Source organism: Zymoseptoria tritici, chromosome 14 (assembly GCF_000219625.1).
Source record: "Zymoseptoria tritici IPO323 chromosome 14, whole genome shotgun sequence".
Lineage (NCBI taxonomy): Eukaryota > Fungi > Ascomycota > Dothideomycetes > Mycosphaerellales > Mycosphaerellaceae > Zymoseptoria > Zymoseptoria tritici.
Window position 1 is genome coordinate 662,825 of NC_018205.1, and position 26,838 is coordinate 689,662.

The 26,838-nt window shown below is 54.5% G+C and overlaps 8 protein-coding genes across 8 annotated transcripts; 3 read left to right on the forward strand and 5 right to left on the reverse strand.

Annotated features, from left to right (window-relative positions):
• Window positions 1-5,976: 5,976 nt before the first annotated feature.
• On the reverse strand, window positions 5,977-7,881 carry MYCGRDRAFT_106598 (uncharacterized protein; the record flags this gene model as incomplete). The annotated part of the gene is made up of 3 exons (XM_003847403.1): window positions 5,977-7,281; window positions 7,340-7,370; window positions 7,439-7,881. 3 exons carry the CDS (start codon window positions 7,534-7,536, stop codon window positions 6,076-6,078), a joined length of 1,335 nt encoding a protein of 444 aa, XP_003847451.1.
• Window positions 7,882-8,364: 483 nt separating this feature from the next.
• Window positions 8,365-8,912, reverse strand: MYCGRDRAFT_106599 (uncharacterized protein; the record flags this gene model as incomplete). Its single annotated transcript, XM_003847402.1, has 1 exon — window positions 8,365-8,912. A coding segment is annotated over one exon (357 nt), but the record flags the coding sequence as incomplete, so codon positions are not given.
• A 2,129-nt stretch (window positions 8,913-11,041) lies between these two features.
• On the forward strand, window positions 11,042-13,185 carry MYCGRDRAFT_97608 (uncharacterized protein; the record flags this gene model as incomplete). Its single annotated transcript, XM_003847390.1, has 6 exons — window positions 11,042-11,188; window positions 11,266-11,490; window positions 12,050-12,211; window positions 12,423-12,538; window positions 12,606-12,688; window positions 12,899-13,185. The coding sequence occupies 6 exons, from the start codon at window positions 11,042-11,044 to the stop codon at window positions 13,183-13,185; spliced, it is 1,020 nt and encodes a 339-aa protein (XP_003847438.1).
• Window positions 13,186-15,034: 1,849 nt separating this feature from the next.
• On the forward strand, window positions 15,035-15,481 carry MYCGRDRAFT_97609 (uncharacterized protein; the record flags this gene model as incomplete). The annotated part of the gene is made up of 3 exons (XM_003847391.1): window positions 15,035-15,055; window positions 15,111-15,256; window positions 15,313-15,481. The coding sequence occupies 3 exons, from the start codon at window positions 15,035-15,037 to the stop codon at window positions 15,479-15,481; spliced, it is 336 nt and encodes a 111-aa protein (XP_003847439.1).
• Window positions 15,482-16,315: 834 nt separating this feature from the next.
• On the reverse strand, window positions 16,316-18,678 carry MYCGRDRAFT_97610 (uncharacterized protein; the record flags this gene model as incomplete). The annotated part of the gene is made up of 3 exons (XM_003847401.1): window positions 16,316-16,563; window positions 16,632-17,972; window positions 18,186-18,678. The coding sequence occupies 3 exons, from the start codon at window positions 18,676-18,678 to the stop codon at window positions 16,316-16,318; spliced, it is 2,082 nt and encodes a 693-aa protein (XP_003847449.1).
• Window positions 18,679-20,161: 1,483 nt separating this feature from the next.
• On the reverse strand, window positions 20,162-20,599 carry MYCGRDRAFT_30708 (uncharacterized protein; the record flags this gene model as incomplete). The annotated part of the gene is made up of 3 exons (XM_003847400.1): window positions 20,162-20,288; window positions 20,322-20,476; window positions 20,516-20,599. Coding segments are annotated over 3 exons (366 nt in total), but the record flags the coding sequence as incomplete, so codon positions are not given.
• Window positions 20,600-23,660: 3,061 nt separating this feature from the next.
• MYCGRDRAFT_101933 (uncharacterized protein) lies at window positions 23,661-24,208 on the forward strand (the record flags this gene model as incomplete). Its single annotated transcript, XM_003847392.1, has 2 exons — window positions 23,661-23,723; window positions 23,777-24,208. Coding segments are annotated over 2 exons (237 nt in total), but the record flags the coding sequence as incomplete, so codon positions are not given.
• Window positions 24,209-24,733: 525 nt separating this feature from the next.
• On the reverse strand, window positions 24,734-25,289 carry MYCGRDRAFT_106603 (uncharacterized protein; the record flags this gene model as incomplete). The annotated part of the gene is made up of 1 exon (XM_003847399.1): window positions 24,734-25,289. The coding sequence occupies one exon, from the start codon at window positions 25,150-25,152 to the stop codon at window positions 24,838-24,840; it is 315 nt and encodes a 104-aa protein (XP_003847447.1).
• Window positions 25,290-26,838: the final 1,549 nt, after the last annotated feature.

The following is a 26,838-nucleotide window of genomic DNA, read 5'->3' on the forward strand; positions in this document are numbered from 1 at the left end:
GCCAACGCCTTGGGTTACATAACAAGGATGCAGAGCTGCTTAGTGGTCAGTGCGTGGTTAGTGGTGCAATAGTCAGTGCAAGACGAGCCGGCTGTCGACGTTCTTACCGCGCTGCGTGCTGCTCGTTGTCATACCCATCCCATCGAGCAGCGTTTCCGGTCGCTCTGTCCTCATGAGATTGAAACCGCTCTTCATGCATCTTCCGTGACTCGTTGGTCAACAAGCCAACTAATAGCTCGGTCCGCAATGGTGCCTTTACGCGATGCCAACTGCGTCGATTAAGTCGTCCTTGTTCGTCATGGTGTCGTTTCCTGGAGACCTTGAGCGGTCTGTCGACAACACGGTCCTGTAGGAAGGTAATCAACTTGTTCTCGGCGACCTTTATACCGGTGAGGAACTGCTGCTCTATGTGAGGAACTGCTGCTCTATGCGATCGTACTACTTTCCGTCACCGGGGTTGATTGGGTGCAGGACCGGAGCCAAGCATCGAAATCGCCGCCAGTCACCGGACGGATCTCCAACCGTTCAGCCGTTAGCCAGACCAGACACAACAGTCTTTAAATCAGACGGAGCTATCGGGTATCTCGGCATCAACGCAGACCGACCCGCAACGAAATGGGATATTCTAGGAAGCCGCCGCACATCCCATCGACCTCGAGAACTTTCTAGCACTCAAATCGACTGGCCGATGACAGCGATGGTGTCCGCGTCACAGAATTCAACGCCGGCGTTGCGCAAAAAAGGGATGGACCGAACGCTGTGATGTGAAGTATAATGAAAGATATGCTTGTCCCTGAGCTTGTGGTCCCACACATCCTTTTCCGCATTCCGAGCCATCTCCTTCTGAACCAGATCATCTCCTCCGGTCTTCTTCCGCGAGTCCCGTGCCCTCGCCATCCTCGTCGTCTTCCATCGGGAGGTAATTTCTCGGCACAGTAATGTAGTCTTTTCTGCACGCCTCTGTTGTTGTTCGGGTGGTGGTTTTTGGGTGTACGGACGACATCCTGGCGCAGGACTGACTCGCATCAGCCGAGTGGGAGAAGACCGACCGTGACGTTGGAGGGAGGGTCGAGCGCCATTGTCCACGGTGTTGCTGATTGAGGATAGGTCGGAGGGAGGAGGCGTGCCGCGGGTGATGGCCTCTTTGGCGGAAGATTCCGAAGGTGGTGGTGAGAAAAGGAGAGGTCGGCTGAAGAAGGTCAGGAGGGGGGAATTGTTGACGGCCGTAGGTGCTTCTTCGTGCGTCGAAAGGTTGAGGGTTGGCAAATACTCGTCGTCCGCGCGAGACAGGGCGATCTTTGCTGTTGGCGGCTGGCAGGCGAGGTGCAGGCTTGCTTCTTCGAGTCATCTTTGAGAGGTTAAGGGATGTCAGAGACAAGATCGTTCCGCGCAGCCCTGACTGGTGGTTTGAAAGTCTCCCGTCGTTCTCTTCTGCCACAGGCTGGAATTTTGACATGAACTTTGCGCATCGCGTGCCTCGACCGGGTAAAAGGGACGGGAAGTATTGCGGGCTTGCACGAGCGGGCACTGTGCAGGTGGGAGAGGATAGGGACGAGTGGTCGATAAGAGTGGAGAGTTGTTGTCGACGCGCAGATGTGGCTCCTGTCCCAGCGCGAGAGCGGACGTCTTGTTGTCCTTGTCGCCGGCGCCTTCTTCCTTGGATTCGTTCATCTTCGTCTTTCATTCTTCCGGGTTATTACCGACTGCGTCGCCCGTGCTGTCCTCGGCGCCTAGTTCCATTCAAGTTATCCAGTCTCGTGTTTTCGCAGGCGCATTGAATGGTAGATGGGTGGGATAGCTCGGCGATGTTTTGCTTTGCGGACAAGATGTCGAAGGAGAGCGGCTTCAAGGGGAACAGCGCTTCGTTCTGGCTAAGAATGGTGTTGCTGGAGACATGGTATTTGTAAACCGCGGAGCTCTGGTGGCGTGGGAGAGGCCTTTGTTAGCAAGTGCCATGGCTGTGGCAGATTTGGACGCTGGTCGCGTGAAATTTGGAGGTCAGCGAGTGATGAAGGTCAGCGAGTGGTAAAGGTCAGCGAGTGGTAAAGGTCAGCGAGTGATGAAGGTCAGTAAGTTGTGAAGGTCAGTCGAGTGGCAGATGTGACTTGAGTCGAGTAGCGGGCACGTGACCTCGGTCATCAGCCCTAACTTCGGTCATCACTATCAGCCCTGAACTTCCAAAAAAAGGCGGATCAGCTGGCGAAGTCAACGTCGTTCACACCTGTATATCAGCACAAGACAGTACGCTTACCGAAATTCTGAGTCGACAGAACGACAGAATACTTCCTTAAGGTACGAATCGTACGAGATACTGCCATCCTGAAGTAGAGGGCTTGTCGCAGCCGGTCCGCTTGTTCTGGAAGTCCGGAGATCAGTTCGTTAGTCGTCAAGGCTAAGGTATTCAGTCGGTCGTCAAGGCGGCTAACTAGTTCTAACGGAAGTTTCGGTCCGGTCCACCTGCATCCGCCGACTCGACCTCACCTCACCACCTCGAGCTTGTCGATTCCGTTTGATCAATTTGCTATCCCTACCTACCTTACTATACCTCATCGCGACAGGACTTCCTCCATCCACCAGCCTGAAAGCATCTACCTTTTCTTTCCCGGATTCCGCAAATGCCTCCTCCTCCTCTTCTTCTTCTCCTCCCTTACATCCACTGAGATGGACACTTCAAGACAGACTTATACGCGATCGGAACCACACTCCACCGACATAAAGGCTCATGCGCAAGTCTCGCCTGGAGGAGAATCGGAGCACCATGTCAAGGAAAAGGAAGGAGTGGAAGACTTTGAGTTGAAAAGCGTTTTGGAATCTTCCCAAGGCGCCTCGGCCGAACGGAAAGCTGCACCATACGACAAACGCCGCCACCACCACTCGGCACACTGTCTTGCACCATCTCTGGATCCATGCCGCCGTCGGGAGATCTGAATACCTCTTATCTGCTCGTAACAACACAATCCACCGACACCGATTGATAGGAAAGATGGTGGCGGCGGACAAGAAACGATGCCGGAAGGTTGGAAAGGACTCGCTCAATCTCCCGATCGGCCAGGCAGCAGCTATGATGGTGGGCGAACCGTTGCAAGGATTGGTCGGGGCTGGCGGGATAAGAAATAGTATGCAAATGAAGGCTTTTCATCCAGATCCCTATCCATCTATCCATCCATCCTCTGCCCTCCTCCCTCCTCCTCTGATCGTCTTTCCATCTTTGCCTCGCTGTTGTACATTTCATTCCCTTCGGCGCACTCGGCACCTTTCCTGTCCGGACGTCGCGCTCCGCCTGCTAATCCACCCAAAGTCCGCCCTGTCTCCTACTCCTGCACCTCCCTCGCCGTCTAGCTCGCCCGGCCCACTTCGCCTCACTACCGCGCCCGCGCACGCGCACGCCTGTTCCCCGCTCTCCTGGCCCCACCGCATCCTCCTCCTCCTCCTCCTCCGCCGCCGGAAACCCCCGCCACCGGACTACTACGTGGCACGTCCACGCCCTCCTCGTGCTCTCCGCCCTGCTCTAGTCCATGCCCCACCTAAGCCGCACCTACGCCGGCGTCGGGACGGATTTATAGATTCCTCTATGCTCGAGGGCGTCGCTAGGCGCGAGGGATGCGAGGGAGGAGGAGGAGATTAGTCGGGCTTGGGGGCTAGCGACCTATACGTTTGTAGGAGGGGAAAGCGTTAGGGGAGGAGTATATAGTGTTGTCGAGGAGAAGCCGGCGATAATAATAATAATAATAATAGATCCGGGATTTATCGAGAAAAATCTCCGTATCTAGTTTAACTATCCTCTTTTTTGTCTAATAAAATTAGATTCAAAAATACTTTTTAGTCTACGTTTTCGTTCTATCGTAGCGAGCAAAGTGTTAAGAAGGGGCTATACGTTCTAAAAAGGAGATTTGTTAGGAATACATTTCTTTTTTAGGATTCCCTTACCGCCTCGCTCGAGAACTGCCTCTACGATCTAGCTCCCGCGCAAGCCCTTCCGACACTATATAAGGAGAGACCCGAACTCAAGTTAGGGTAACGGATTTCTCCGACTAAAATCTTCCCATCTTCGATGCAAAAAAAAAAAAAAAGGCTGGGTGAAATTTGGATATCTCTCCTTCGATTCGAAAAGCAGCTCCGGCCGAAAAGCCCCTCCCGTTTGCCTACTAGAGCAACCATGTTCGCCCCCAACGTCCGTCGTTGGGATCTTAAGCTACGCGAGGAGTTATGTCCCACAGATTAGATAGGAAAGGAGGAGAGAGAGGGGGGTGTTCGCGTTAGCTTGAGGGAGGCGGTTCCCCGATTAGGAAAGCATTCATTCTTCACTTTGCTCTAGAAGGCTGCGGTGGGGAGAGCTCAAGGTTCGTTGGTCCCGCGGCGCAGATGCGAGAAAGAGCAAGCAAGCAAGCAGTTTGAATGAGGTCAAGGGCGCGAATGGAACTTGATCTATACGTATTCATTCAATCCATTCACTCATCGTTCTCCTGCTCCTCCTCCTCCTCTAACATTCTCGGTTCTGCTGTCCACTTTAGAATCCCCATACTTTAAGCCCTACACTTCGCACCCGCCTATTACGTAGCACGCACGGCTACGGAGCGGCACCGTCTTTTCTCTCGCTTGAAACCGGGGAATTCTTGGGCCTTTTCAAGGACGACGGCGGACAGTGCTAACACGCTTTTAGGAATGGGCAAAAAAAAAAACCAGAACAGGACTCACCGCGGACGGGCGAGACCATGCGAGTACCGCTGAGAACATCGCAGCAGCGGTAGGCCTTCTTTCCGGAGCCCATTAGGAGAGCCACACTAACCGCTGTCGAATTCGTAGAAAAATTGAAGAAGCAGCTGGCAATGCATCCCTCGGGGGAAGTTATTCAGCACCATTCTCGGTTACGATGCAGTTTGTATCGCAGACAAATGATCGATTTAACAACACTGCAAAGCTTGCAGGGGGGCCCTTGGTAAGATGGATGGCCTCGATCCACCAGAAAAAAAAAAGGGACCGACGGACTTGTGGCAGCCATTCAAGCACGACATCTGTAGCAATACAGCCATCGATCACGGCCAACCAGGCCAGAAATTGCACAGCTCGAGAGGTGTCATGCGGGCGGCAGCGATGGCTCGCCCTCAGGCCGACTAGCTCGTGGACGGAAAGGATGTGTGTGACACCAAGACTCCATCGATCAGCGAGAGGATATATATATATCCCTTTGGATCCGAGTGTCGGCGACCCGACTCGAGTTGACGCAGCATCTCCGGGTGGGGCCACGCGCTTGGCTGGACATACCAGCCGCACACCATTCGGGGGTGGTCGTAGGGCGTGATCGACAACAGCCTCTCTTCACTCACTTGCTCGGGGATTGCGATGGCGATGTCGATCTCATTCGAGGCTCGATAGCAATGTACGAGCAAGTTGCGAGACCTCCCATCTCGCTGGTCTTCTGGAACAACCTGCCGGCGCCGAAGATGACAATCACATTCCTGCACGAGCCCGTACATCCTCTTCCTAAATCTTGAAGGACATTGCTCTGGATGTCGTAGAGGATCGTGCTCTAGTTCAGGTCACTATTCGGGAATTCATGTTCCTGTGCCCCCCCGAACGTATGGGCGAGGCACGGGTGCTGCTGTACTGGGCATAGGACCGGTTTTTCCGTCCCACGGTCAGGGCGTCGAGATAGACCAGCCAGGCTCCCGTATACCATCAGCTGCGCGACCAGGATGTCGGCCTTGTTCGTGGCTTCACAAGGTCCTGATCGGGATCACGCACGTCAGCACGTTCAAGTCCGGATCCGCAAACCTTACCCACGTACTCGTTCGCGTACGAGAACACGTACACCTTCATGCCATCTGCCTTCATCCTGCTCACGCTCTCGTACGGCCTCGGTCAATTCCGATGCCACATTTCAATCGCTACGAAGAATGGCGCGGTACATCGAGTGCCATTCAAGGAATACCTGTGACAAGATTGCCGCAGCGGCGAGATTCGAGCGGAACGATAATGATCTTGCAACCTGTCGCTTTCCCTGCTGTGGATTTCTATCGTACAAAGTCCCTTATCGTACAGTCCAGCAAGTAAGCTTCCCCTCAGACATGTGTTCGCTCAAGCCGACTCGACCAACAATCTTCGATCCATCTCGTACTCGGTGCGTCGTGTAGCGATAAATCCGGCCAGGTAGCGCATATGCTGCTGGACCAGCTCGAGACGGTCGTTTTGAGGCTCGGCCCTGTTGCGTCGGAAATCTTCCAGCTGTTTCTCCAGTTTGGCAATCTCGGTTCGAGTGTAGTCAGTTGACGTTAGTTTTCTCTGAGCAGCGAGAGACGCTTCGCAGGATATGATCGCTTGTTGGATGTTGACGTCGTCTTCTGGTCGATCCTTTGGACAGCCAAGGCGGTCCAGGGCCACGGAAACGAGGAAACCAATAAGCGTGGCATCGGCAAGGAGGCCTGTGGCGAGAGTTGTCCATGTTTCCAGAGCGTCGCAACACGACGCGCGCTGTCGGTGAGATTGAGACAAACCTCCCATACCCATCAAAGAAAGACGAGTTGACTGCTTGGTCTTGGTCGGCTCGGGTATCTTGGATATGAGAGTAGTAGAAGAAAAGAGCAAGTTGTCGACGGTCGCAAGCGCAGCGCCTGTGTCTGTTCTGTCCTCTTTTGCGTTGGACCCAGAGAGCAAAGTGGTCATGGCGTGTGACCAGATGGGTGGATGTGCGATGACACCGTTCGGAGGTGGGAGTGGAAGATTCAGGCAGACACACGTTGCTACCACGACAAGTGGATAGTAGGTTGAGTCCGTGGCCGCCAGTGTGAAGTCGAGCTCCTGGATCTCATCGCAATCCTCGTGCTCGCGGCGCAGATGTCGCTTGATGGCGTCCACATCGATGGCTGTCTTGTCCGCGACATATATCTTGCACGCTGGCATCCCGCTCCGATTCTCGATGTATGCACATGCCACGCTTTTTCCGCCTTCATCTGTGTACAGGACACATGTTCGATCGCCTTGGGGGAGTGGATTGGTATCGTCGACGCGCCGATGCGTGATCTGCAACCCATCTTCTTCGCTTCCGCCTCCTCCGCACACGGCGCGGAGCGAGTTCTCGAGTACATCTTCGTGCTGTGGGTCGATCGACGGCGTAAGAGTCTCCGAACGATCGAGAATCCTGAGCATGTGGCGTCGCTTGGTGAGGCCTTCATCGTCGGAGGCTTCCGGTGGCAACTCGCGCTTGAGACGCTTGTGCATGTTGTGCATGTCGCTGTGGGCGATGGGGTGGTGTGGTTTCGCAGCAGCGATTCTGGGAGTGCCGATCTAAGCCAAGTCAGTCGAGCCGGGCATTAATTGTCGTCTCCCGTTGGAATAGACTCACGGGTGGCAGTGAAGCTCGGGCGGAACTTTGGCTGGGAGCGAAGATACCGAAGTGGTCAGTGGTGTTTGTTGCTGGTGTGGAAGTGGCAGTAGGAAGTACCTTATCGTGAAGTCGCGCCCCGCGTCGCGGCGGACCGTCTCCGTCCAGATCGAGTCACGTGCACATTCGCTCAACCTCGAATCATCATCCATGGGCATGACCGGGCTGTCTGAATATGACGTTTCTGAAGGGGCGTCGTCGTACGAGTCTCCGTTGTGACCTCGACCAACCTCGGGCGACCTTTCGGGCACATCGTCTGGGACATCGTCTTGACTTCCAGCCGATGATGCATGGAAATCGTCGTCCTGAGAGTGTGATTCGCGATCGAGCCGTCTCTTCCTGTATGCCGAGGGCGACTTCGAGCGTGACAGCCTCGTCGGTTCGGAATGTTGGCCTGCTAGAAGCTGGGATCGATTCTTGCTTTGGACGGGTTGTTGGAGGCCTGCTCGATGCGACTTTTTGACGCCATCGAGGCCATCGCCTTCGCCGCGGTCTTCGTCTCGGATTTCGTCTCCATCCTCATCCTCTCCCGCTTGACTGTCGTTCTCTTCAGTGTCGCTTTCCTTGTCCTCTTGACTGTTGCTGTGAGGTCCATCCCGATCTCGCCCTTGATCCGCCTTCTTCTGCAATGCTGTTTCTGCCACGTCTGTATCGTACGCCGACCACTCCGAACTCGAACTGACCTTTTGATGCGAGACCTGTCCGGATCTCCTCAGACGCTGCGCATCCTTCAGCGCCCGCAGCGCTTTCCTGCGCGACCCAGCCAGCTTTACGAGCTTCCGAACTCCGTCCATGAACTTGCGGCTCCCGCACATTTCCTTCCCAAACAGCACATACATCTGCAACGTTGGGTATCGCTTCCATCGCATTGCTTTGGCAAGATATTTGAGTGCCCTCCGCCAGTTTGCCTTTAGCCTCGCATCCGCACGAGTCTCCAGCTCCTGCGCGTCCTCGTCCGATAGCTCTCCAATCACGGTGCTAGAAGGCCAGTAGATATCCAGTGTGTCCACTTTCTTAACATCCTCCCACCACCAAGCCCGCAACACTTCTAGAGGTTCCTTGCTAGAGCTTCCAGCATTGCTTCGAGCGCGCACCAGCGTTTCGTCGGCTTCACCGTCTGTCGCGTTGGCTGCCTCCATTTCCGTGACGTCCGAGGTATCGTTGTCTAGAAGGCGCCGAAGTTGTACGGGACGAGGTGTCGGGTCCTTCGCATTTTCGCCTTCGGTTCGAGGTTTCGGGTCCTTCGCAGTTTCGCCTTCGGTTCGAGGTTTCGGGTTCTTCGCAATTCCGCCATTGATTCGATCGCATGCCGGCGAGGCATGGTGGCCGTACAAGCGAGCCATGGCGATGTGATTCGTAGGGTGCGGGTGGCGACCACGCTCGAGGGATGTGGGATTTGCGAGAGTGTACCATAGGTGGTGGTGAGCTGGGTGGCTGCGAACAGGATCGACTACCTGATTACACCTTATGCATGAACGTCGAGCGATTCCGCCTGCGACTGCAGTCGCGTGGCGGAAAGGCCCGACGTCCCTCCATGCTCCTTCTTTACTAGATACCAGTCTTCCAGCGTTGCAAAATCCAGTCGCTTCTGGATCAGCTGACCAAGGTCACCTGATAGCCGGAAAGATGTCGAACGCGATACTACCTTATTAGTATGACAGCTGATCTAACAATCAATATACGACCAAAATTGTGGCTGCTAAATCGCTTTTGCGACCGAAATTCTGTCAGCAAAAAGGATATGCGACCAAAACCTGTCCCCATGAATGATTTGCGACCAGAAACTTGTCTGCAAAAGCGATTTGTGGCCGCTGCCAAATGCGACGACGCATCTTTTGGACACCTGCATCATGATCGACGTTCGCACAAGGAAGAAAACATCCAACGGTTCTGGATTATCTGTATGACAGTCAATCTGATGGATCTCACTTCATACCGCTAATGTCATACAGCCTCAGGTGCATTTGAGATTCTGAATGCTGGTGATTGAGGACCGGCTGTCATACCTGCCGGCTTCCTGCAATAGGCAGTCCGGAAGGCATACGGCGCCGCTCTTCGTCTAACTCACGCAGTCCATCTCACGCGATATGGAGCTCTATTAGATTGTCTGAAGGTCATCTTACCGCGCCTGAGGCCCCAAGGAATTATGCGTCACGGGCTGCAAAAAAGTTATGCGACGCGGGCTGCAAAAAATTCATGGGCTGCAAAAAGGTTTTCCGGCCTGGGCTTGAAAAATGCTCCTGGGTTGCAAAAAAGGGTTATGCGGCCCAGGCTTATGAAAGATTCCCGGCTGCAAAGAAGTTATGCGGAACGGGCTTAAAAAATATTATGCGTCCCGGGCTGCAACAAAGTATTGCGGCACCCGGAGGTGCTAGATCAAATTATCGCGGCACCTTGTAGTGCTGCAACAAAGTATTGCGGCACCCGGAGGTGCTAGAACAACTTATGCGGCCCCTGCTTGGAAAAGTTTATGCGTCCCGGGCCCGAAAAGGTTTATGAAGAAGTTATTTGACTTGCCTCCATTGCCTATTGCCGCATTACATACATTCAACGGCCTCACCACATTCAACGGCCTCACCTCACCACATTCACCGGCCTTATTACCAGATCATCAGCCGCGTCCCACGCATCAGCATTTGCCGCATAGGCTCCATTTGGCAGGCAACAGCGTCGCGAAAGAAAATGACAACGACAACGATAACAACGACGACAACCGCCAATCCGATATTCGGCCGCTACGACTTTACTTTCGCGCCTCCAATTCACAATGGGCGGCTTGTTCAGTGCATCGCCCACGGCCCCACGCAGCAACATTTCGATACCTCACCTTGAAATGCACATCGACACCGACCTTGCCAGAGCTCTCGCATGGGCCTTCATCATCGATTTCATCATGCGTCCCCCTCGACACCCTCCTCTCAATGCCTGTTCACGCGCGACCTCCCAAGGAAGCTCATATCCTCCCACCGCCGCCTTTACCTCCGCGCACCAGGAAATGGCGACCTTGTGCCTGCGAGCTTGACGTAACGCCACTGATCGTTTGTTGAAAGTTGGGGACAAGAAGAGCGCTGAAGTGGTGGACAGCATTGGCGAGCCAGGGACTTTTGGCGATGAGATCTCCCGCTGCAAGGAACAGGTGGACACACTCAAGGCGATCAAGGAAAAGATGGCCACACCCAGGACCTGACAGCACCTCTTCTCACTACCAGACATGAGACTTCCGCGTTGTGGAAGAGGGTGTTGCAGGCGATCTCAGAGTCAAAGGAAGCGCTGGGGCGGGCGCTGGAGGATTCGCAGGAAGAAGTGAACAAAGCATCCGTTGGTGATGCTTGATCACTACACGGAGGCTCACATGATCACATCTGCGGCTATTGCTGGCCACTTCACATTCGAAGGGAGCGCTGGGCTCGGCGTCGGGGAATTTGAATTTGCAGGAGGAAGTGAACGAAGGTTGCGTCGGGCATACGCTATAATTGTTCACGAATGTTTCTCCTCCGGCATCTTTGCACCTATCTCGAGACGCATCTCCGCCCGCGACATACTTTACCGCATTATCGTCCTTGGACTCTTCAATGTCACACACCCCTCGCAACCCGCAAAAACACCTTTCAAAACGATACATTATCCTACGAGACCGACATTTCTCCCCGATCCGGACGACGAATGAAGGAAGCGGAGAAGCAGAAGGAGACATACAGCTTCGCTGATCAGCTCGTGGCGGCGTTGAGTATCAAGCATCCGGAGGGAAAAGCTCACAACGAGGAAGAAGGCGAGGAGGAGGACGACGGCGGCACAGTCGATGGCATTATTGTTCGTCGATGGGGAAGAGGATGGCACAGTCGACAGCACATCCAACGGCACGCCCATTAAGCTACGACCTTACCAAGTCGAATCTGCTCGATATTGGCAGGATCCGACCAAGACGACACATCGGAAGTCAGGGAGCTGGACGATTGCCCTACCGCCGATCTCTTCCCTCCTCCTTAGCCTCCACCTCAGCGCTCATCTTCCTCACGGCCTACCTGGCTTCACCAAGCATCTTGCGCCTTTTCGAACGCGTCGCTGCAGCTCAGCTCTTGTTCCCACCTGCTGCCGTCGAGGCCAGCACTGTGGTAATTGTATCGACGCCCTGATCAGCCTCACTGCCGCGGAGGATGCACTGCCATTCCAGTCGTCGAGTGCCGACGGTAGGTGATGCGAGTCTCCAGGATGTTGACGATGAACGAGAGAATCAAGAGAGGGCGGGACGACAAGGAGATGTGCGCGCGCGTCAGAGCCAGCATTGCCTTGATGAGACCTTCAAAACCCGCCTCAGCACTTCGCTCACGGCCCAGACGTCCAGCTCATTCGGCCCAACATAGCTGAATTCCCGAGTTTGAGGACTGCGCCGAGTTTGTTGGTGGCGAGGTTGTGATTCTGCCGGATCAAGCGTCGTCGTGTCGTCTGACGTTGTGCAAGTATTTCGTGCGCATGTCGGACGTCTGAACGACTTTCTAACAAGGTCGAGCGTCGATGTCTTGCGAATCACCTGGTATAGTCTCATCAATACGACATTACCGGGCTTCTCGATTGATTTTGTTGGACTATACACAGTTTGCAAGGCATCTTCACAAGCACTACCTCAAACGAAACGACTCCTTCAAACGACCAGTTCCAACGACCCTGCTATAGCCGGCCTCACGGTCATACAATGCCGACTTTCCGCCCCTTCCGGCGTCAAATCGACCGGGCGGAGATGCAGGCAGCACGGCGAGCGCAGCCTTTACACTTGCGGAGTGGAAATCGCAGCCGATTGATTTTCGAAGCGGATCGACTGCGTGGCTATCCTGCTTGGTGCGTCAGGTTTTCGACGTACATTACACGTTACTGCGAAGCACATCGAATCGGTTGTCTACGGGCCAATAACTACTCACAGAACAGGCGGCGTGAGCTTCGAGCCCATCTTTCGTAGATATGAGCACGACTTTGCCGACGAGATCGACATTGATGAACCAAGGTCGCTTCGAGCGCATCTTCCGCAAAGATGAGCACGACCTCACCGAAGTATGAGCTTAACTTGACCAAAGCAGGCGGCGAGACGAGGTCGACATTGGATCCGGCTGGTTGCACAATGACCACTTGCAGAGCAAGCGGCAGGAGATTGGAGCGCATCCTCGGCAAGTACGAGCACGACTTCACCGAAGCAGGCGACGGGATGACGTTGACATTGAATCTGGCGAGATTGTAGCAAGAGCGCATCTTCTCGGTTTGCGAAGACATCTCGAGAAAAGCTAGGACATGAAGGAGACGAAGAAGACGAGGATGCAGAAGGTCAGACCGATGACGGCGAGGACGATGCAGAAGATCGGACGGATGACGAGAACGACAGGCAAGATCAGAGTGATAGCACGGTCGAGATGGACGAAGGCAACAACATTGATACGTTCGAGAGGCTTTTTACGGGAAACCTTCCGCGCCTTGAAGAGACCGCCGCTACCACGCCTGGCTTAACTTCTCGTCGGTGAAACCATGCGCCCGTAGACGATCTGGACGCATCGATCGAGACCAGCGCATCGGGCACATCAACCGTCGACAGGATTGCTCGATCTGGACGCATCGATCGAGACCAGCGCGTCGGGCACATCGACGCCAACAGGATTGCTCGCTCAGGTGCCCGCGCTGCAAACCTCCACGTCTACTCTCGCAGCGAACCAAGCGCCCGACCGTTGACACGGACTCAACTCGTTGTACATCAACGCCGACTGAGTCTCCTCGCTTGGCTTCCCGCCCTGCAGACTTCCATGTCTAATGCGAGGAGGCGGTTTTGATGCTACTCGACCAACTTCAGTTCTGAGCCCAAATGCCGAGGACAATTGCTCTCTTCCAAAATTCTCCCGTCAACTCTTCAATGTTCATCCTTTTGGGCCTTGGGCTTTGGTCTCCTTCACCTCCGCATTTCCCGCCTCCGATCTGACCCCAAATCTCCAGTCTCCACCTCACCGTCATGATTATCGACGATCAAGAATCCTTCGATCCGACTACTCCATCCAACTCCTCGACTAGAACAACCGACCTGACCGCCACCTCCTCAAGCCTCGTCGGACACCCTTCACCCTCATCACGAGCATGGGGTCATGCTGCAGTTGAAGAGCTGGGAAATGAACGGCATTGCAGTCCTGAGGGAAAGCCTGAACACCGCGCGGACGGAGGATCGATACAATCGCGTCCAAGCAGCGGGCGCAGATGAGGCGGATGCCGAGCGGATGGATGATCTGCGAGCCGGAGTCATGAAGATACCAAGGCAACCTGCTCGAAGAACCAGGGCATCAAGCAAGGCGCGCGCTGTCGTTCGTTTGCTGCCCGGAGAACGGCCTTTGCTGTGGCACGGTGCTGTGCCAGAGATACCCGGCGCGGGCGGCGCATGGGTGAGTGTCGACTGCTCGTGAAGCATGAAGGCTCGAGAACTCCCGCCTCGTCGTCGGATACGATCGTCTTTTCCTCATCGACGTTCCTCCTTCATCGACATTCATCCTCCGTCGACCTCTTCTGCGCTTCACTTCCTCCTTCAGTGTGTGTGTGTGTGTGTGTGTGTGTGTGTGTTCACCATCTCGCCATCGGCCAGCTCAATCAAGCTCATCATCATGGCTGCTCAAGTCCAACTTCCGCGTCACAGCCACCAACAACGGGTCAGATACGTCGACTCTCACTCGCCAGGCAAGGAGAACATCCCACCGACATGGGCGAAGAGCACACCACACTCCAGCAAGAAACACCACCACCACCACCACGACAAGCATCGAAAACCGCCGCTCGAAGAGTCAGCACGGTTACTGCTCTCGCCAGCTGAATGAACGTTACTCCACGCCGCCGGACTGAACGCCGCGGAAACGAATATTTGGTGATGCCGACCTGCTGCGGGACGGGAAGGGCTGGAGCCCGAAGAAGAAGTTCTGGAAGTCGAGAGGCGGTTGTCGGCGTTCTTGAAGGGACACATGCAGTTTGGCGAAGCGGTTGTCGGCATTGGTAATGGGACAGGACACATGGAGTTGAGACAACCGGTCGGCGTACGTGGGATCGCTGCTGGTGCGGACGGAGATGATGGACATATGTTTTTTGAACTGCCCGAGAGTTGTCGTGGCTCCTATCCATACCTGATAGTACTCACACAACAAGGAAGGCATTGCTGGGGCTTTTGGGACCACCGTCAGGCCGCGGCAGCATGGTCGATGAGGGCGGTGTTCATCTCCTACGACAAATATGGCCATGGCAGTCAGCAAGATCATTGATGCTGCCAGTCCCGCTTCTCGTTACAGAAACGCTGTATGCACCTGCTCTAGCCCTGGGTGGAAGGAGGATTCTTTGGTATTGCTGCCGCCATCTGCGTTGTCGGTCAGCGCAAGAATTCTACCAGCAATACTTCTACTGCTATCTCTTGGACCAACTGCCATCTATAAGCAACCTCCCATCCTGCCCTTCTACGCTCTCCATCGAACATTGCAGCTTCGCATTCTCGATACCCAATTTTCGATACTCAGTTCTCGGTACCACCCGACCAACTATTAACTACTACCACCAACCAACATGCTTTTCCGGGACAATCTTCGCATCGCCCATGGTCTCCGCGCCCGCGCCCACTCTGATTACTCTGAATCCAACGACAGCTAATTCGCCTCCGAGATGAACAAGGACATGCTCCGTGTACGCCATCCCATTCAGCATCTCCCTATCGCACGATTAACATCTATCTACACAGGTGTACGAGAACTGCTCTTACGACGAGGTGCTTCAGGGCAAGAAGATGACCCATTCCTCGACCTGGGTCCGCGCGGCGCTCGCCCATTGCGCTAAGGAGCAGATCTCCGTCCACTGTCTCCCGCAGAACTCCAAGCAGTTGATCGGGTATTACTTCTTCTCCCTCTCCCTTCTGCTCGACATGATGCTAACCCGTGCTACAGGTTCATGCGCGCTGTCGGCTGGGAAGTGTCCGACCCGGACCTCTTCCGCGTCCTGGGCAAGAAACTCCTCACCTGGACTCAACGCTGGATCATCTTGGGTCATTGTCGGAGAAGCCAGCAAATAAAACCCACACAACATCTTCCCATACCACACAGTTCATCGCCGTGAGATCCGAAAGCGAAGGTGTATCAGAATATCCAAAGAGTGATAAAAGAGGATAGTTGCCTTGTAAGGAGAAGTGTCATCGTCGTGGAAATTTCGATGAAATTTCGACGAACAGCCTCGCCGCCATACGTGTAGTCTGTGTTCCACATCGACTTTGCCCAAGGTACACTGCTCGCGGCGAGACAAGGACTCTGCGTATTGATTGAACACTCGCACCGCCAAGCAGCTTTCGCTCACTCGAACAGAGAGACTTCTATTCCTACACTATGCCACAGATACGTGCCGTCAAAGCAGATGATCAACATTCACGTACCTCTTGCTGATTCGATGAGCAAACGTCAGATCAGATCAGACCTGGCGGATGGAATACGTATGTTGGCCTTTCCTCCGCGGCGTCTCATCTTTTCCCTCAATCTGCGGTAATTCTTTTGAATCCCGCCTGCAACGCTTACGCGCTCCACCCTAAGCCATTCTTGCTCCCTATTCGGCCTACCTTGCACTCGCAACTACGAGCTTCGCCTTTGCACAGTCTATACGGATCTTTACCTGGCAAGGCACATGCATCACAAGAGCAGGGCTTTTAAGAGGAGGGCTAACGAACTTCGTAGATCACGAGAAGGATAACGGCGGTCATCGCAAGAGCAATGAACATGTTCATAGTTAGGACATACATCGAGAGAATTTGGATACACACATATTGGCTACACATCGACCGAGCGCCTTCACATCCAACCCACGATACCTGTCCTCCAGGCGAGGGGTCGGAATGGCTAGCCGAGCGACGGACGTGTTAATCGCATTGACTGCTTGTCGCAAGGCGTGATAGTCGGCTGTTTCCTACAGGCACGCGGAGGATTTCTGCCTCTTCACGAATGTGCCCGCGTCCCACCCAAACCACTTATTTAGCCGCTTCCCCATCCAGAGCTGTGTAATTGAATCGACAGCTGGATCCGGATGTGGTTTGTGGAAGACGATTCGCGGGGAGCCCGAGTCGCTTTTAGAGAGCATTTTGAAGGTCACGGCCGAGCCGCCTGAGTTCATAGCTACCATGCCAGCGTCGGTCAGAGCGGTCACGATCTCTTGCCCTATTCGAATCTTGTTAGCTCAATCGGTGGTGAAGGAGAAGACGACGGCGGGATACGAGATTACTCACACTTGACGGTTGCTTTCGAGTTTCCCACCCCGAAGAGGATGGCGAGGACGCGCAGGCTGTTTGTGTTCACTGGTATCCGATCTTGTAACCCGCCTACAGGTGTTTCAATCGCGTTGGTCCCTCGACGGACAGTCTGCTCGTTGCTAATGTCTTGTAGAACGGGTTCTGCTGGTCGAGTCTTTGGTTTCGTGCGACCAAGGGCAACTGCTGTCTTGGATTCTCGTGTATCTGGTCCCCACATTGTCTGTACTGGCGCGTATGTTTTCGTTATTGTATTCTGACGTTTTGCGACGGCAATCTTTTCCTGTACTTCGCTCCGCTCTGCCTCGAGCTCTGCTCGATATTGTGGGGAATGGTCCGCGGCAACACTGGACATAACTCGATCGACCAAGTCCGCGGGCCATCTTGCTGCGCTCAGCATGTTGCTGTACTCTTGTCGTGCACGATTCCACAGCTCAAGCATAAGACGGCGATCCTCGTCCGCTTTGGCGAGCCATTCCTCGTTGCGCTGTCCTTTGGGCCAGCAGTGTTTCTGGAATTTCTCCAGTGCAGTACTCTTCCCGTTGATCACAATCTCAGGCGGACAGTCGAATTCCGGATGGCACACCGCCACGACTCCAGAGCTGATGACATGATGATTTGACAGAGCTATATTCGTCTGGATTAGCTGCAGAGTCGCTGCAAAACTCAACTGTTGGAGTATGCCGCGGTCGATCCGTGAGCGCTCTCTGCTGTCTGCTCTCGCCAGATGCTCATCGATCCCATTGAAAATGCCGGCCTCTTCGGTGGAAGTGCCGTATGGTCGGCAAAGAGGGAGTTGGTATAGAAACCCTCTTAATTTGTCTTCGTCGAGCCAAGGCCGGAGCTCGAGTGGGTGGTCGAAACCAAATTCTGTGCTGTCTTTGATGATCGTGAAAAGGTCCCGCTTCGCTTGTCTGCATAGAGCGTATGTCTCGTTGAACAACCCAGACAACGCTCTGTCGGAAGGCCTGGGAACTGCACCACTGCCGAGCGTGATGTTCTGCATCTTAATCCTGCTGGCGTCTCTCACCATTTCGCATTGCTTCTTGACCATTTGAAGGGAGATGACCTTGTGCAATGGCCTAATGAGTGGATCGAGTGTGCCGTGTCCTCGCAGGTATGTATGCAGGTACTCAGAGCTGGTCTGCAAGAGGGCCAGATGATCCTCGGCCTCGGCAAGGTCCGCCTCAAGCTGTTCACAACATCGCTGTGCGTCGAAGGCAGGCGGACATGCAAAAGGGTTTGCGAATTCAGACCAACATTCGACTGAGCCAGGAAGCTTGAGACCGGACCCAATCACGGCCAACCATTGTCGATTTCCTGTAGGTGCCGTTGTCGTATCTCACTTGATTCTCTTGACCATGTCGCAAAGAAATGTCAAAAGGTCATCCTGCAGTTCGAGCACTTTGTATGCTAATGGAAAAGCCAGAATCTCCAGGGTGTGGCATTTTTCTTTGTCATTCGCTACCAGGTCTCCAAATCCAAGACCGCGCGTTACCACCGAATTTGAATTGAACTTTGTAGGGAGCTGACCGTCGAGCGACCGCCATATGCCCAACATGCGCGACATGTCATACGGCACCCATTCGCCTGGGGTATAAGTGGAACGGTAGTGTATCAGACTGAGGAGTCGCATAGGATTATCCCTTAATGTCTCGATGTCGAGGTATGGCAGTTTCGATATTCGGAAGGTTGCGCCTTGACCCCATAAGGGTTCTTTGGTGTGTCTGTAAGAGGTGTCCTCCATCTCCGGCTCGACTTGACGCAACATGGCCTCGCGCTTAACCTTGGGCCACTTCTTCCATCTAGAGAGGATCTGGTCGCCATTGTCTTCCAAGTCTTTGCCAAGGTTCTTGCGCGCGACCTTAATGCGCAATGCAAAGTTCTTCACCGTCGACCCGGCTTCGGAGTCGCTGAGTTCGTTCTTTGGTACTCGGTGGGCATTTGGTTGATCTGAGCAGTTCAAAGGCGGATCCACACACTGTGGGCAACACTTGAAATTTCTGTAATTGGTCGAATTCATCATTTTGATGTTTTCGGAATCGAGCGGGTGAAAGAGGCTGGACGTTTTGCGAGTGGAGGTTAAGGGAAACAGTGGATGCGAGTGGTCGAGGTTGGCGGAGTGACGTCGAGCCCAGAAGAGCTACGTGCCGTGAGCTTGGAGTGGCATTGAGGTTGTTGTTTCGAAGTTGTCGATGGTCGAGAGCGGGCGTTGTGATGAACCGCGCTCGTTTGTCTCAATCTCGCCAAGACCTGCGCCAAGCTCTCCTCTAGTGAAGAAGTCGTTGTCTCTCGCAAATTCATCCAAGCGGACATCGTTTTCGATTCCACGGCCGAAGCGCTTCTTCCTTCTATTCGCCGCCCGGATTCAGGGCAACTGCGGCAGTGCATTGGTATGACTTGTCGCCGGTGATGAGAGAATGCCGTCCTCGTCATTATGCAACCAAGCTCCATCTGCTGATAGTTCTACCCTTGGTGCGGTGATTCCGACGCGATGGTGCAGGATTGCATGTATGAACCACGCCTCTTGATGCGGTGTCCCGCTTAGGACAGCCTGGACATTCCCAGAAACGCCAAATGGCTCACCGGAGAACTAATCAGCATGGTGTTGGTCTGAAGGCCTTGGCGCAGCTTGACAGCTCGAGATCCAGGATCATCGACCAGAGCACTTATTCCCATCGCGAGCATTCATGCACGAAGTTAACCCCTGGCGCTGTTTACGTCCCAAACACCCATGAACCGCACGAGGAGATTGAGGAGCATGCTATGGCGGCTTCGCCGCTACTGATCCTCCCAGAAATCCGCCAACAGCTTCCGCGCGATCAAGGTCCACGATATACCGCGGCGAAGGGCGCTCCGGTCATTCTACTCAACCGCCTCGGTAGGAGCAGAAGGCTGACAGCCCGCGCAATCTTTCGACCCCATGAATTCCACCTCACTCTGACAGAATGCTGATTTCCGGACTGATCGTGGTAGAAGAGGCGTGGGTAGTACCAATCATTTGGTATGCGCTGGTGGCCCATCTGAGCGGACACGGCTGCTGAGACGTGAGCCGACATTCTGGGAGATTGTGAAGTGTGCTGTGATGAGTGCTGTGATGTTCAATGTTGTGTTAAAGGTGGTGGAAGGTAGTAAAGGAAGAAGAGGTGTGGAGGTGTGGACGGAAGTGTAAGAGAGAGGGTTTAGTAAAAAGAGACATTGCACGAGGTTGAGGAGTTACAGTAAGACCGAGTCGACGGGCGTTTGTGCCACAATGGCGCCCCACAAGCCGAGTGCACGTTCGAGAAGGTAGACAAAGGAGAAACAATCGAGTAGCTCAAGGCGTGAACTGAAAGAGATCCGCAGGTGTCGCATTGCTTTCGCTTGTACTTACATCATCAGAGAGGTCCTTCCCACAAGAACGATCAGGGCTGATCATCGAGATCCATCCGTTGCAGAATCTCCCGAGCCGAGATTCTCGTCCTACAGTCTTGCACGAGCATCTCCGCGACCACGCCCCACAATCTGTTACTGGGGTTCTGGCCGAATTCCTCGACGACTTCCCGGGCGACCTGCATGGCCTGGTCGTTGTCTGTGAGCGTACGACCTACCAAGACCTGCCAGCAGCAAAGACCGAGAGCCCAGATGTCGACCTTGCTGGTGTAGGGCGGTACAGCCGCGGCACGAGACGTGGGGCGTGGACGGTCCTTCAGCAGCATTGTCTCCGGGGCAAGATAGGTGATTGTGCCGACCATGTGGTTCTCGCTTGAAGCTGCCCTTTTTGCCTGGCCAATGTAAACCTGAAACTGGGCTGAACCGGGAGCACCCAGGATTGAGTGGTGGGACTGCGGGCTAATGGAAGGGTTGACGGGTTGGAGGGCAACGTTCGCGGGCTCGAGGTCTCGGTGCATAATTCCTTGTTGGTGGAGATATGCGCAGGCGTCAGCCGTTTGCCCGAGGAATTGAGCGGCGAAGAAAGGCCGGAATTTGTCGCTGTCAACCTCCGGCGGGAGTAGAGAGCGAAGATCTCGGACAGCCCGGTCGAGACAGTCTTTCGCCGCGGGGACAACGACGAGGTAGGATTCGCGAATGGCGCTGTTCGAGAAGTACGGCGCCGGGTCGACAAAGTCTTGTAATTTAGAGATGTTGGGCTTGAGAGAGCGTAATCTTTGGTCAGCGAGGCAACGTCAGCAGGACTTTCTTGTCCGCTAGACTTACATGATTCAAGGATCGTAGCATGGCCACTTCGGCGAGGACCGTGTTACTCGTAGACGGACTTGCAGTGGTAACTCTTTTAATCACCACTTTTGCGCCGGTGGAGAGACAAGCAGCGTATAATATCGTACTAAAGCTGCCGCGGGTGAATGGTTGCTAAAGAGCATAGTTCTCTACAACGTGGATAGTAGGTGTAAGAAGGGCCTCGACATCGACGTCGGCTAGCACTTCCATTGCGACGTTGGCGCGGTTGCCCGTGCACATACGGAATACGTATGCTAGGCCGCCAACGACAAGGCGGGATCCGTCGAGGAGAGCTCTTTAATACTCCTTATGCGGCTGTTCGATTAGGTTGACATCGGGATGGTTCGGTCTAGCACTCGGCGACGGAGCTGATTGCCGTCGACTTGGAACTCGTACGGATCGGACACGGCCAAAAGGACGTTGCTCTGGGATAACACAATCCGGAGATGCCTCGAGTGGACTTCAGGGTAGCCCTTTGGTGCCACGATGAATTCCGCATCGACGCCCTTCGGCCCCTTCCTTCCCCCGAGCCCGACGATCCAGCCAAGTTTGGGATTCCGGGGCGTAGGCTGAACGAAATTGAAGCGATAAAAGCCGGTGACATTCGGTAAATTCGCAGCCGAGGTGGGTTCCGGGCATTGTGGGCGGAACGCAGAAGGATCCATCGCTAGTAGGATCGGTGTCGCTTTCGGGGGTCGGGTCGTCGCCGGCGAATTCCCAATGAATGTAGGGCAGAGAAAAGCTCGGGAGGAGAGTTTGAGCAGGGTCGTTCCGAACGGCGCCTTGAATCAACTGGCGGAAAGCGACGCGGCCTTGAGACTGTCGGGAATCATTCGCGCAAAGTCATTTACTGGTGCATTTGGCCAAGAATCCCAGGTCGCTACGTCGACTTCGGTCGGCGCTGGAGACGGCGGCTGCTGAGGAGCGTTCGAATCGGCGTGTCCGGCCATGAGGTTGCTGCGAAGAGGTGATGGAACTACGAATCTCACGTCACGTGCACGCGCGGAATCTCCACCCCAACGGGACCGGGACCGGGACGATCTCCGCCAACACCTCACCTCTCTTTCCCGCACACGACTTCGCGATCCATCAGCACCCGACATAGCGTACACCGTCGCTGGCCGACCGTCTCGCGCTCACGCTCCACCCGAGGCGTTGATGTGATGATGCACCTCGGACTCCGCCGTGCCAGCCCGGTTCACGACCTCGACCACGCCGACGACGCTGTAGTCGCTTCGCTGGAAGAATTCGCCGCAGAGGGCCAGAAACGGCTGGTTTGCGACCTGAAGCAAGCACTGGGCCGCATTCAGCACGATCCTGTCCTGCTTCTCCCGCGTTGCTGCCGGCCATGCTCATCGTCGGCGCCAGAGCTCCTCGATTCGCCTCAGCCTGCAATGCTGTCTCCCACACCATCGCCGCTACACACGCCGACACCAGCGACGGCGCCGCAATTGTACAGCGCCGGTCACAACTGGTCCTCCCGCGCTACGTCGCTTCAGCCAGCCACTCCTAATGACCGCGTTCCTTTCGATTCTCCACAAGGATGCAAGCGCGACGAGAGTCTTACTAACCAGCAAGAGTCGGCAGAAATTGTTACAGAGCATAACGGCCTTTCAGCAGCTGCGTAGCACGCTGTACGGGAGACATTATGCCGCGAAAGATTGGACGCCGAGGAAGTAGAGGACGATTGAAAACATCGTGTTTTAGGTTCGCCGCCCGTTGATCTCCGCATCTTTGCCCAAAGTCAGAGTACTTCATCGTCAATACGCTCCCACTTCGGCAGGGTGAGCCATGGAACGATTCTCACTAGCGTCATTGCGGCCGTGGACTGCTACGGATAGTCGCCCTCAGCGACTGCCTTGAGGGCGTGGCTGTTGAATGTATTTGAACAAGACCTGAGATTGAAAAGTGTCAGTCAGGGCCACGAATCCCCTGATCAGCGTTCTTCCCGCGGATGCCATCCACCCGCTTTTGAGAGAATTCGTTCGCTTCTCCACTCCTCTGCTTAGTGGTGATGAGGCCGGCTTGGAGCATGCTCCCGCCAGCCAAGTTTGTACAGTGTTGAGAAACTTCTCCATGTAAGTCTTGGTGATTCCTTGCCCTCGAAGAAAGGTATGCCGCCTCTAAATCGAGAGAAGTTATGTACGAGCTTGACATCCTGGTCGTACAATCACCACGAGGCGATGGAATGTGGAAACTCATGCGGGAGTTACCTCGGCCACAAGGATTCTGCATCTCGCCATAGACTCATCCTCGGTTGTGCCTCGCCAAGTTGACTGGGAAGGTATTTCACCGGAGAAAGTTGAGAGTGGACGAAGGGGAATTCCTGTCCGGTGTCTCGATCAGAGTATGGCTGTCATGATAATGTTGATGGTCGTGATGGGGTTGGTCGTGATGGTCGTAATAATGCAAATGACATCGGTCTCGATGATGACGGGATGGTGACCACGGCGTTGGGAGATGTGAGAGAGAAAGCATGCAGTCCAGGCAGTGAGTGTTCTTTGCCGGCACAGATGAATGTGTCCAATCGACGACAGACGGTCGTGTGTAGAGCTCTTCCGTCATTTGCATTAATCAGCACAATCTTTTGGTCAGAGTAGATGAGGTACTTAAGAGAAAGACCGCCGCGTAGTTAGAACTATAGAATGAGCCGCGAGCAAAAACCGATGTCCTCGCTTTTGCGGCCTAAGGCGTGCACTTCAGCCTCAGGCACCCAGACCTCTGGACTTGTCACGATCCGGCTGCAACTTCAACTCTTTCTCCATCACATTGCGACACGACCTTCGCATCACTCCAACCGCTACGACATCCGCGCCTTCGCTGGTGCCACACTGCACTCATGGGGAGACGCACGTACGTAGACCGTCGCATGTTGCCACAATCACTCCGCTCATTTCCCATCCCAGCCGAACCAAACCCAAAACCAAACCCAAACCCCGCCCGGAAGCCAACAGCGACAACTCCTTCATCGTTCGCCGTCTCGTGTCCTTCGATGCTCCGAGGCAGGAAGTCCAAATCGAATAGGAATCTTCTTGGGTGACCGCCCGGCAAGCACGAGCATACAAGGGGGATATCGCTGAGGTGATGGAAGAGGTCGCCGGACGCCGCCTCTGCAAGGTGCGATGGAAGCTTACTAAAGAGCCAATCAAGTGGTTTATCGCGAATGTCGGGTCAGAGGTGAAGGAAGACCTGCGGGCTCTGATGGAACAACAGAAGGCCGACGAGGAGGATCCCGAGGCTGTTGAGGAGGATACTGTTGAGGATACCAGTGGCTCGGTCGGAGTCGAGACTGCTGCAGGTGATGACATGCTGCTGTGAGTAGCACGAACAACTCTGGCATGCTACGCATCCGGCAGCGAGGATGATGTCGAGGTCGCTGCTGGAGAACTCGACGTCTCGGCGTTCCGGTCATAGTAACGATAAAAACCTCCATTGTCAAACCCGCAAGACTTTGGGTTCCAGATGTCCATCTCGTCCCACACTCATCCATCTCCGCCGGGCCTGATGCTCCCCGATAAAGAAACCATAGCATCGGCGGCATACCGATATCCACTCCCATCCGGTGTGGCATTCCACCGCCGAAGTTCCGCTCCGCGTTACGACTGTACCGGCATTAGCGAATGCAGCTCGCATCGCGGCGTTCCGTGCAGATCTCCCGGACTTTTCTCTCCTCGCTATGACCTGCCAGACCTCCTTCTCCGAGTTCGATCGTTAGAGCCAACAACAACATGCTTCCAAGCTCCACAATCTTGATGCCTTCGACCTCGGGCCCGTCGCATTCGCGTTGAATAGGCCTCATCCTGGATGTTAACGAAAAGCCAAGACCAACAAACAACAAGATCCAGATCGCCGAGTCCGTACTTTACCTTGTCGGCAACATCTCCTTTGCGATACTCGATGTCTGCGATTATTAACTCTCCGCTCGCACTGAACGCTTCGGTGAAGACGCCCGATTGCTCGCCGGAAATCACAGCACTCCATCAACATGGAGTTCTAATCTACACCACGAGGCTCGTGACCTCGAAATTTTTGTTCTGGCCCTTTGGATAAATGGCCGTCTTCGGCGGCGTTGACGTTGAATCTTGACTCGGTCTGCGGGCAGGCACTTCAAGCAGGATGCTGTCGTACATCTGACGGAGAGTCGCGCTGGGGTTTGGACGTCGGCGGAGCTGTGTACTCCACGGAGTAGTGATGACCCAAGCTTTCGGAATTTGCATATACCGACCTCGGGCAGGTTTGAGTTGGAGCAGGCTACGGTCTTTCCACCATCTTGCAATCGCATAACGAGAGGCAAGCGAGAGAGATGGTGGAGCTCCAAGGTAAGTGGTCAAGACCCGTTTAGCTCGGGGTGTTGATTGTGAAGCCCATCAGCGATGGACAGAAAGTCGGGTGCAATGAAAAGCCCATACCTACCTGAGATTCCATCAGTCACATTTTGACATGGCCACGAGCAAGCTGAGAACGGTGGAGTGCCATTTTCATCATGGACGATCTCCAGAATGACACTCTCCCCATGTTGCTCCACCTTCGTTCGCCTTACCCTCCACCATGTAGTCGTTATGACCTTCAAGAGGAAGTCGCCGTGGAGTTGCGGATCGATTGAGACAGCCCGGCGGAGGCGGAAGGATGTTGGATAGCTGATTTTAGGTGTTGCAGTGTGAAGCCATCGCGAAGGATTCCTGAACGGAGGTGCGGGGAGCGAGATTGAGCGGTGTTGTCGAGCCGTCCGACAGACTCTCGTCGAAAGGGAAGGATGGGCAGCGCTTGGGTCGAGATGATCGTAGCTGATTTGCAGCATGTTCGTCAAGGTCCTCCCACGCCGACTTGAGGTGTTGCCGTGTTTGACCGCTCGTTACAGAATTGTCGTCGAGACTCTCGCACACTTCGTCTCCACGGCGAGGCAGTCATCTTGTGACATACTGCACTCCGTCAATGTCCGGTCGCTGGTGAGCGGATGAATGGAAATCGTTGAGCATCTTTGTGAAGCGGGTCGAAAAGCCCGCCGAGAGCAAGACTTTACCGTCTCATCGTCAACAACTCTATGCATCGGCTGCTTCAGTCTTGGTCCGTATGGTAGATGAGTGTTATCGACCTTGCAGCTTGTTCGAGCTGGGCTTGCCGCACTTGTCGTGCTCCAGAGACCGCAGGACATTTGAGCCGCAAACCACAGGAGCCGTAGACTTTCTGAGTTCCAGAGTCAACAAGATTCCGATGTCGAATGCAAGATGCTGACAGCAGCAATGCTTCCGTAGAGAGATTCCGTATCTTTTGGCCAGTAGAGTTTGCATACCACAGCAGAAGCGTCGCTTACCATTCCACCTATCGTTTGCCTACCGCGGCATCTCCTTCATTGCCATATATGTCGGCGTCAGCTCGTTGACAGCGCCGGACAATTGGATGTTGACCTAGCCACAGTATGACCAGTCGCCGAGGACCTTACCTCCAAGGAAGTGTCGACTCTAGAAGATGTTCTTCCGGTATTGATTAGCGATGCCTTGACCACATTCTCTGCGAACGGATCTCGGCGTAAGACTTAGCGCTAAGAAGGTCGACCATCCTTCCCGAATCCGCTCGGTGGAGGAATCTTGTAGTTTGAATCCTTGCAGCTGCGTACTTTTGAGGTTCCGCAAACGGGAAAGATTTTTAAGTTGAAGACGTCGAGCGTTTCCGTGGTGGAGAGTCCGAAAAATGTAGGCCTGTGGAGCAGAGACGACCACGAGGTACCTGCGGGTCCCGAAGGCTGTGTTGTCGACATGAGGGGAGAAGGTGAGTAGAAGCAACATAAGCCAGCTGCGGAACTCAGACGCGATAGAACTATTACGATCTCCAGGGGTGTACTGTACGTTCACGAGTTGCCGACAAGTCTCCAGACTGTCCGCGGCTGATCTGCATCGGCGGCGGCGGCATAGCAAGATCCATTACACTGCTGGCGGGCAATCGGTCCGTCCGATGATGGGATTCATTCACG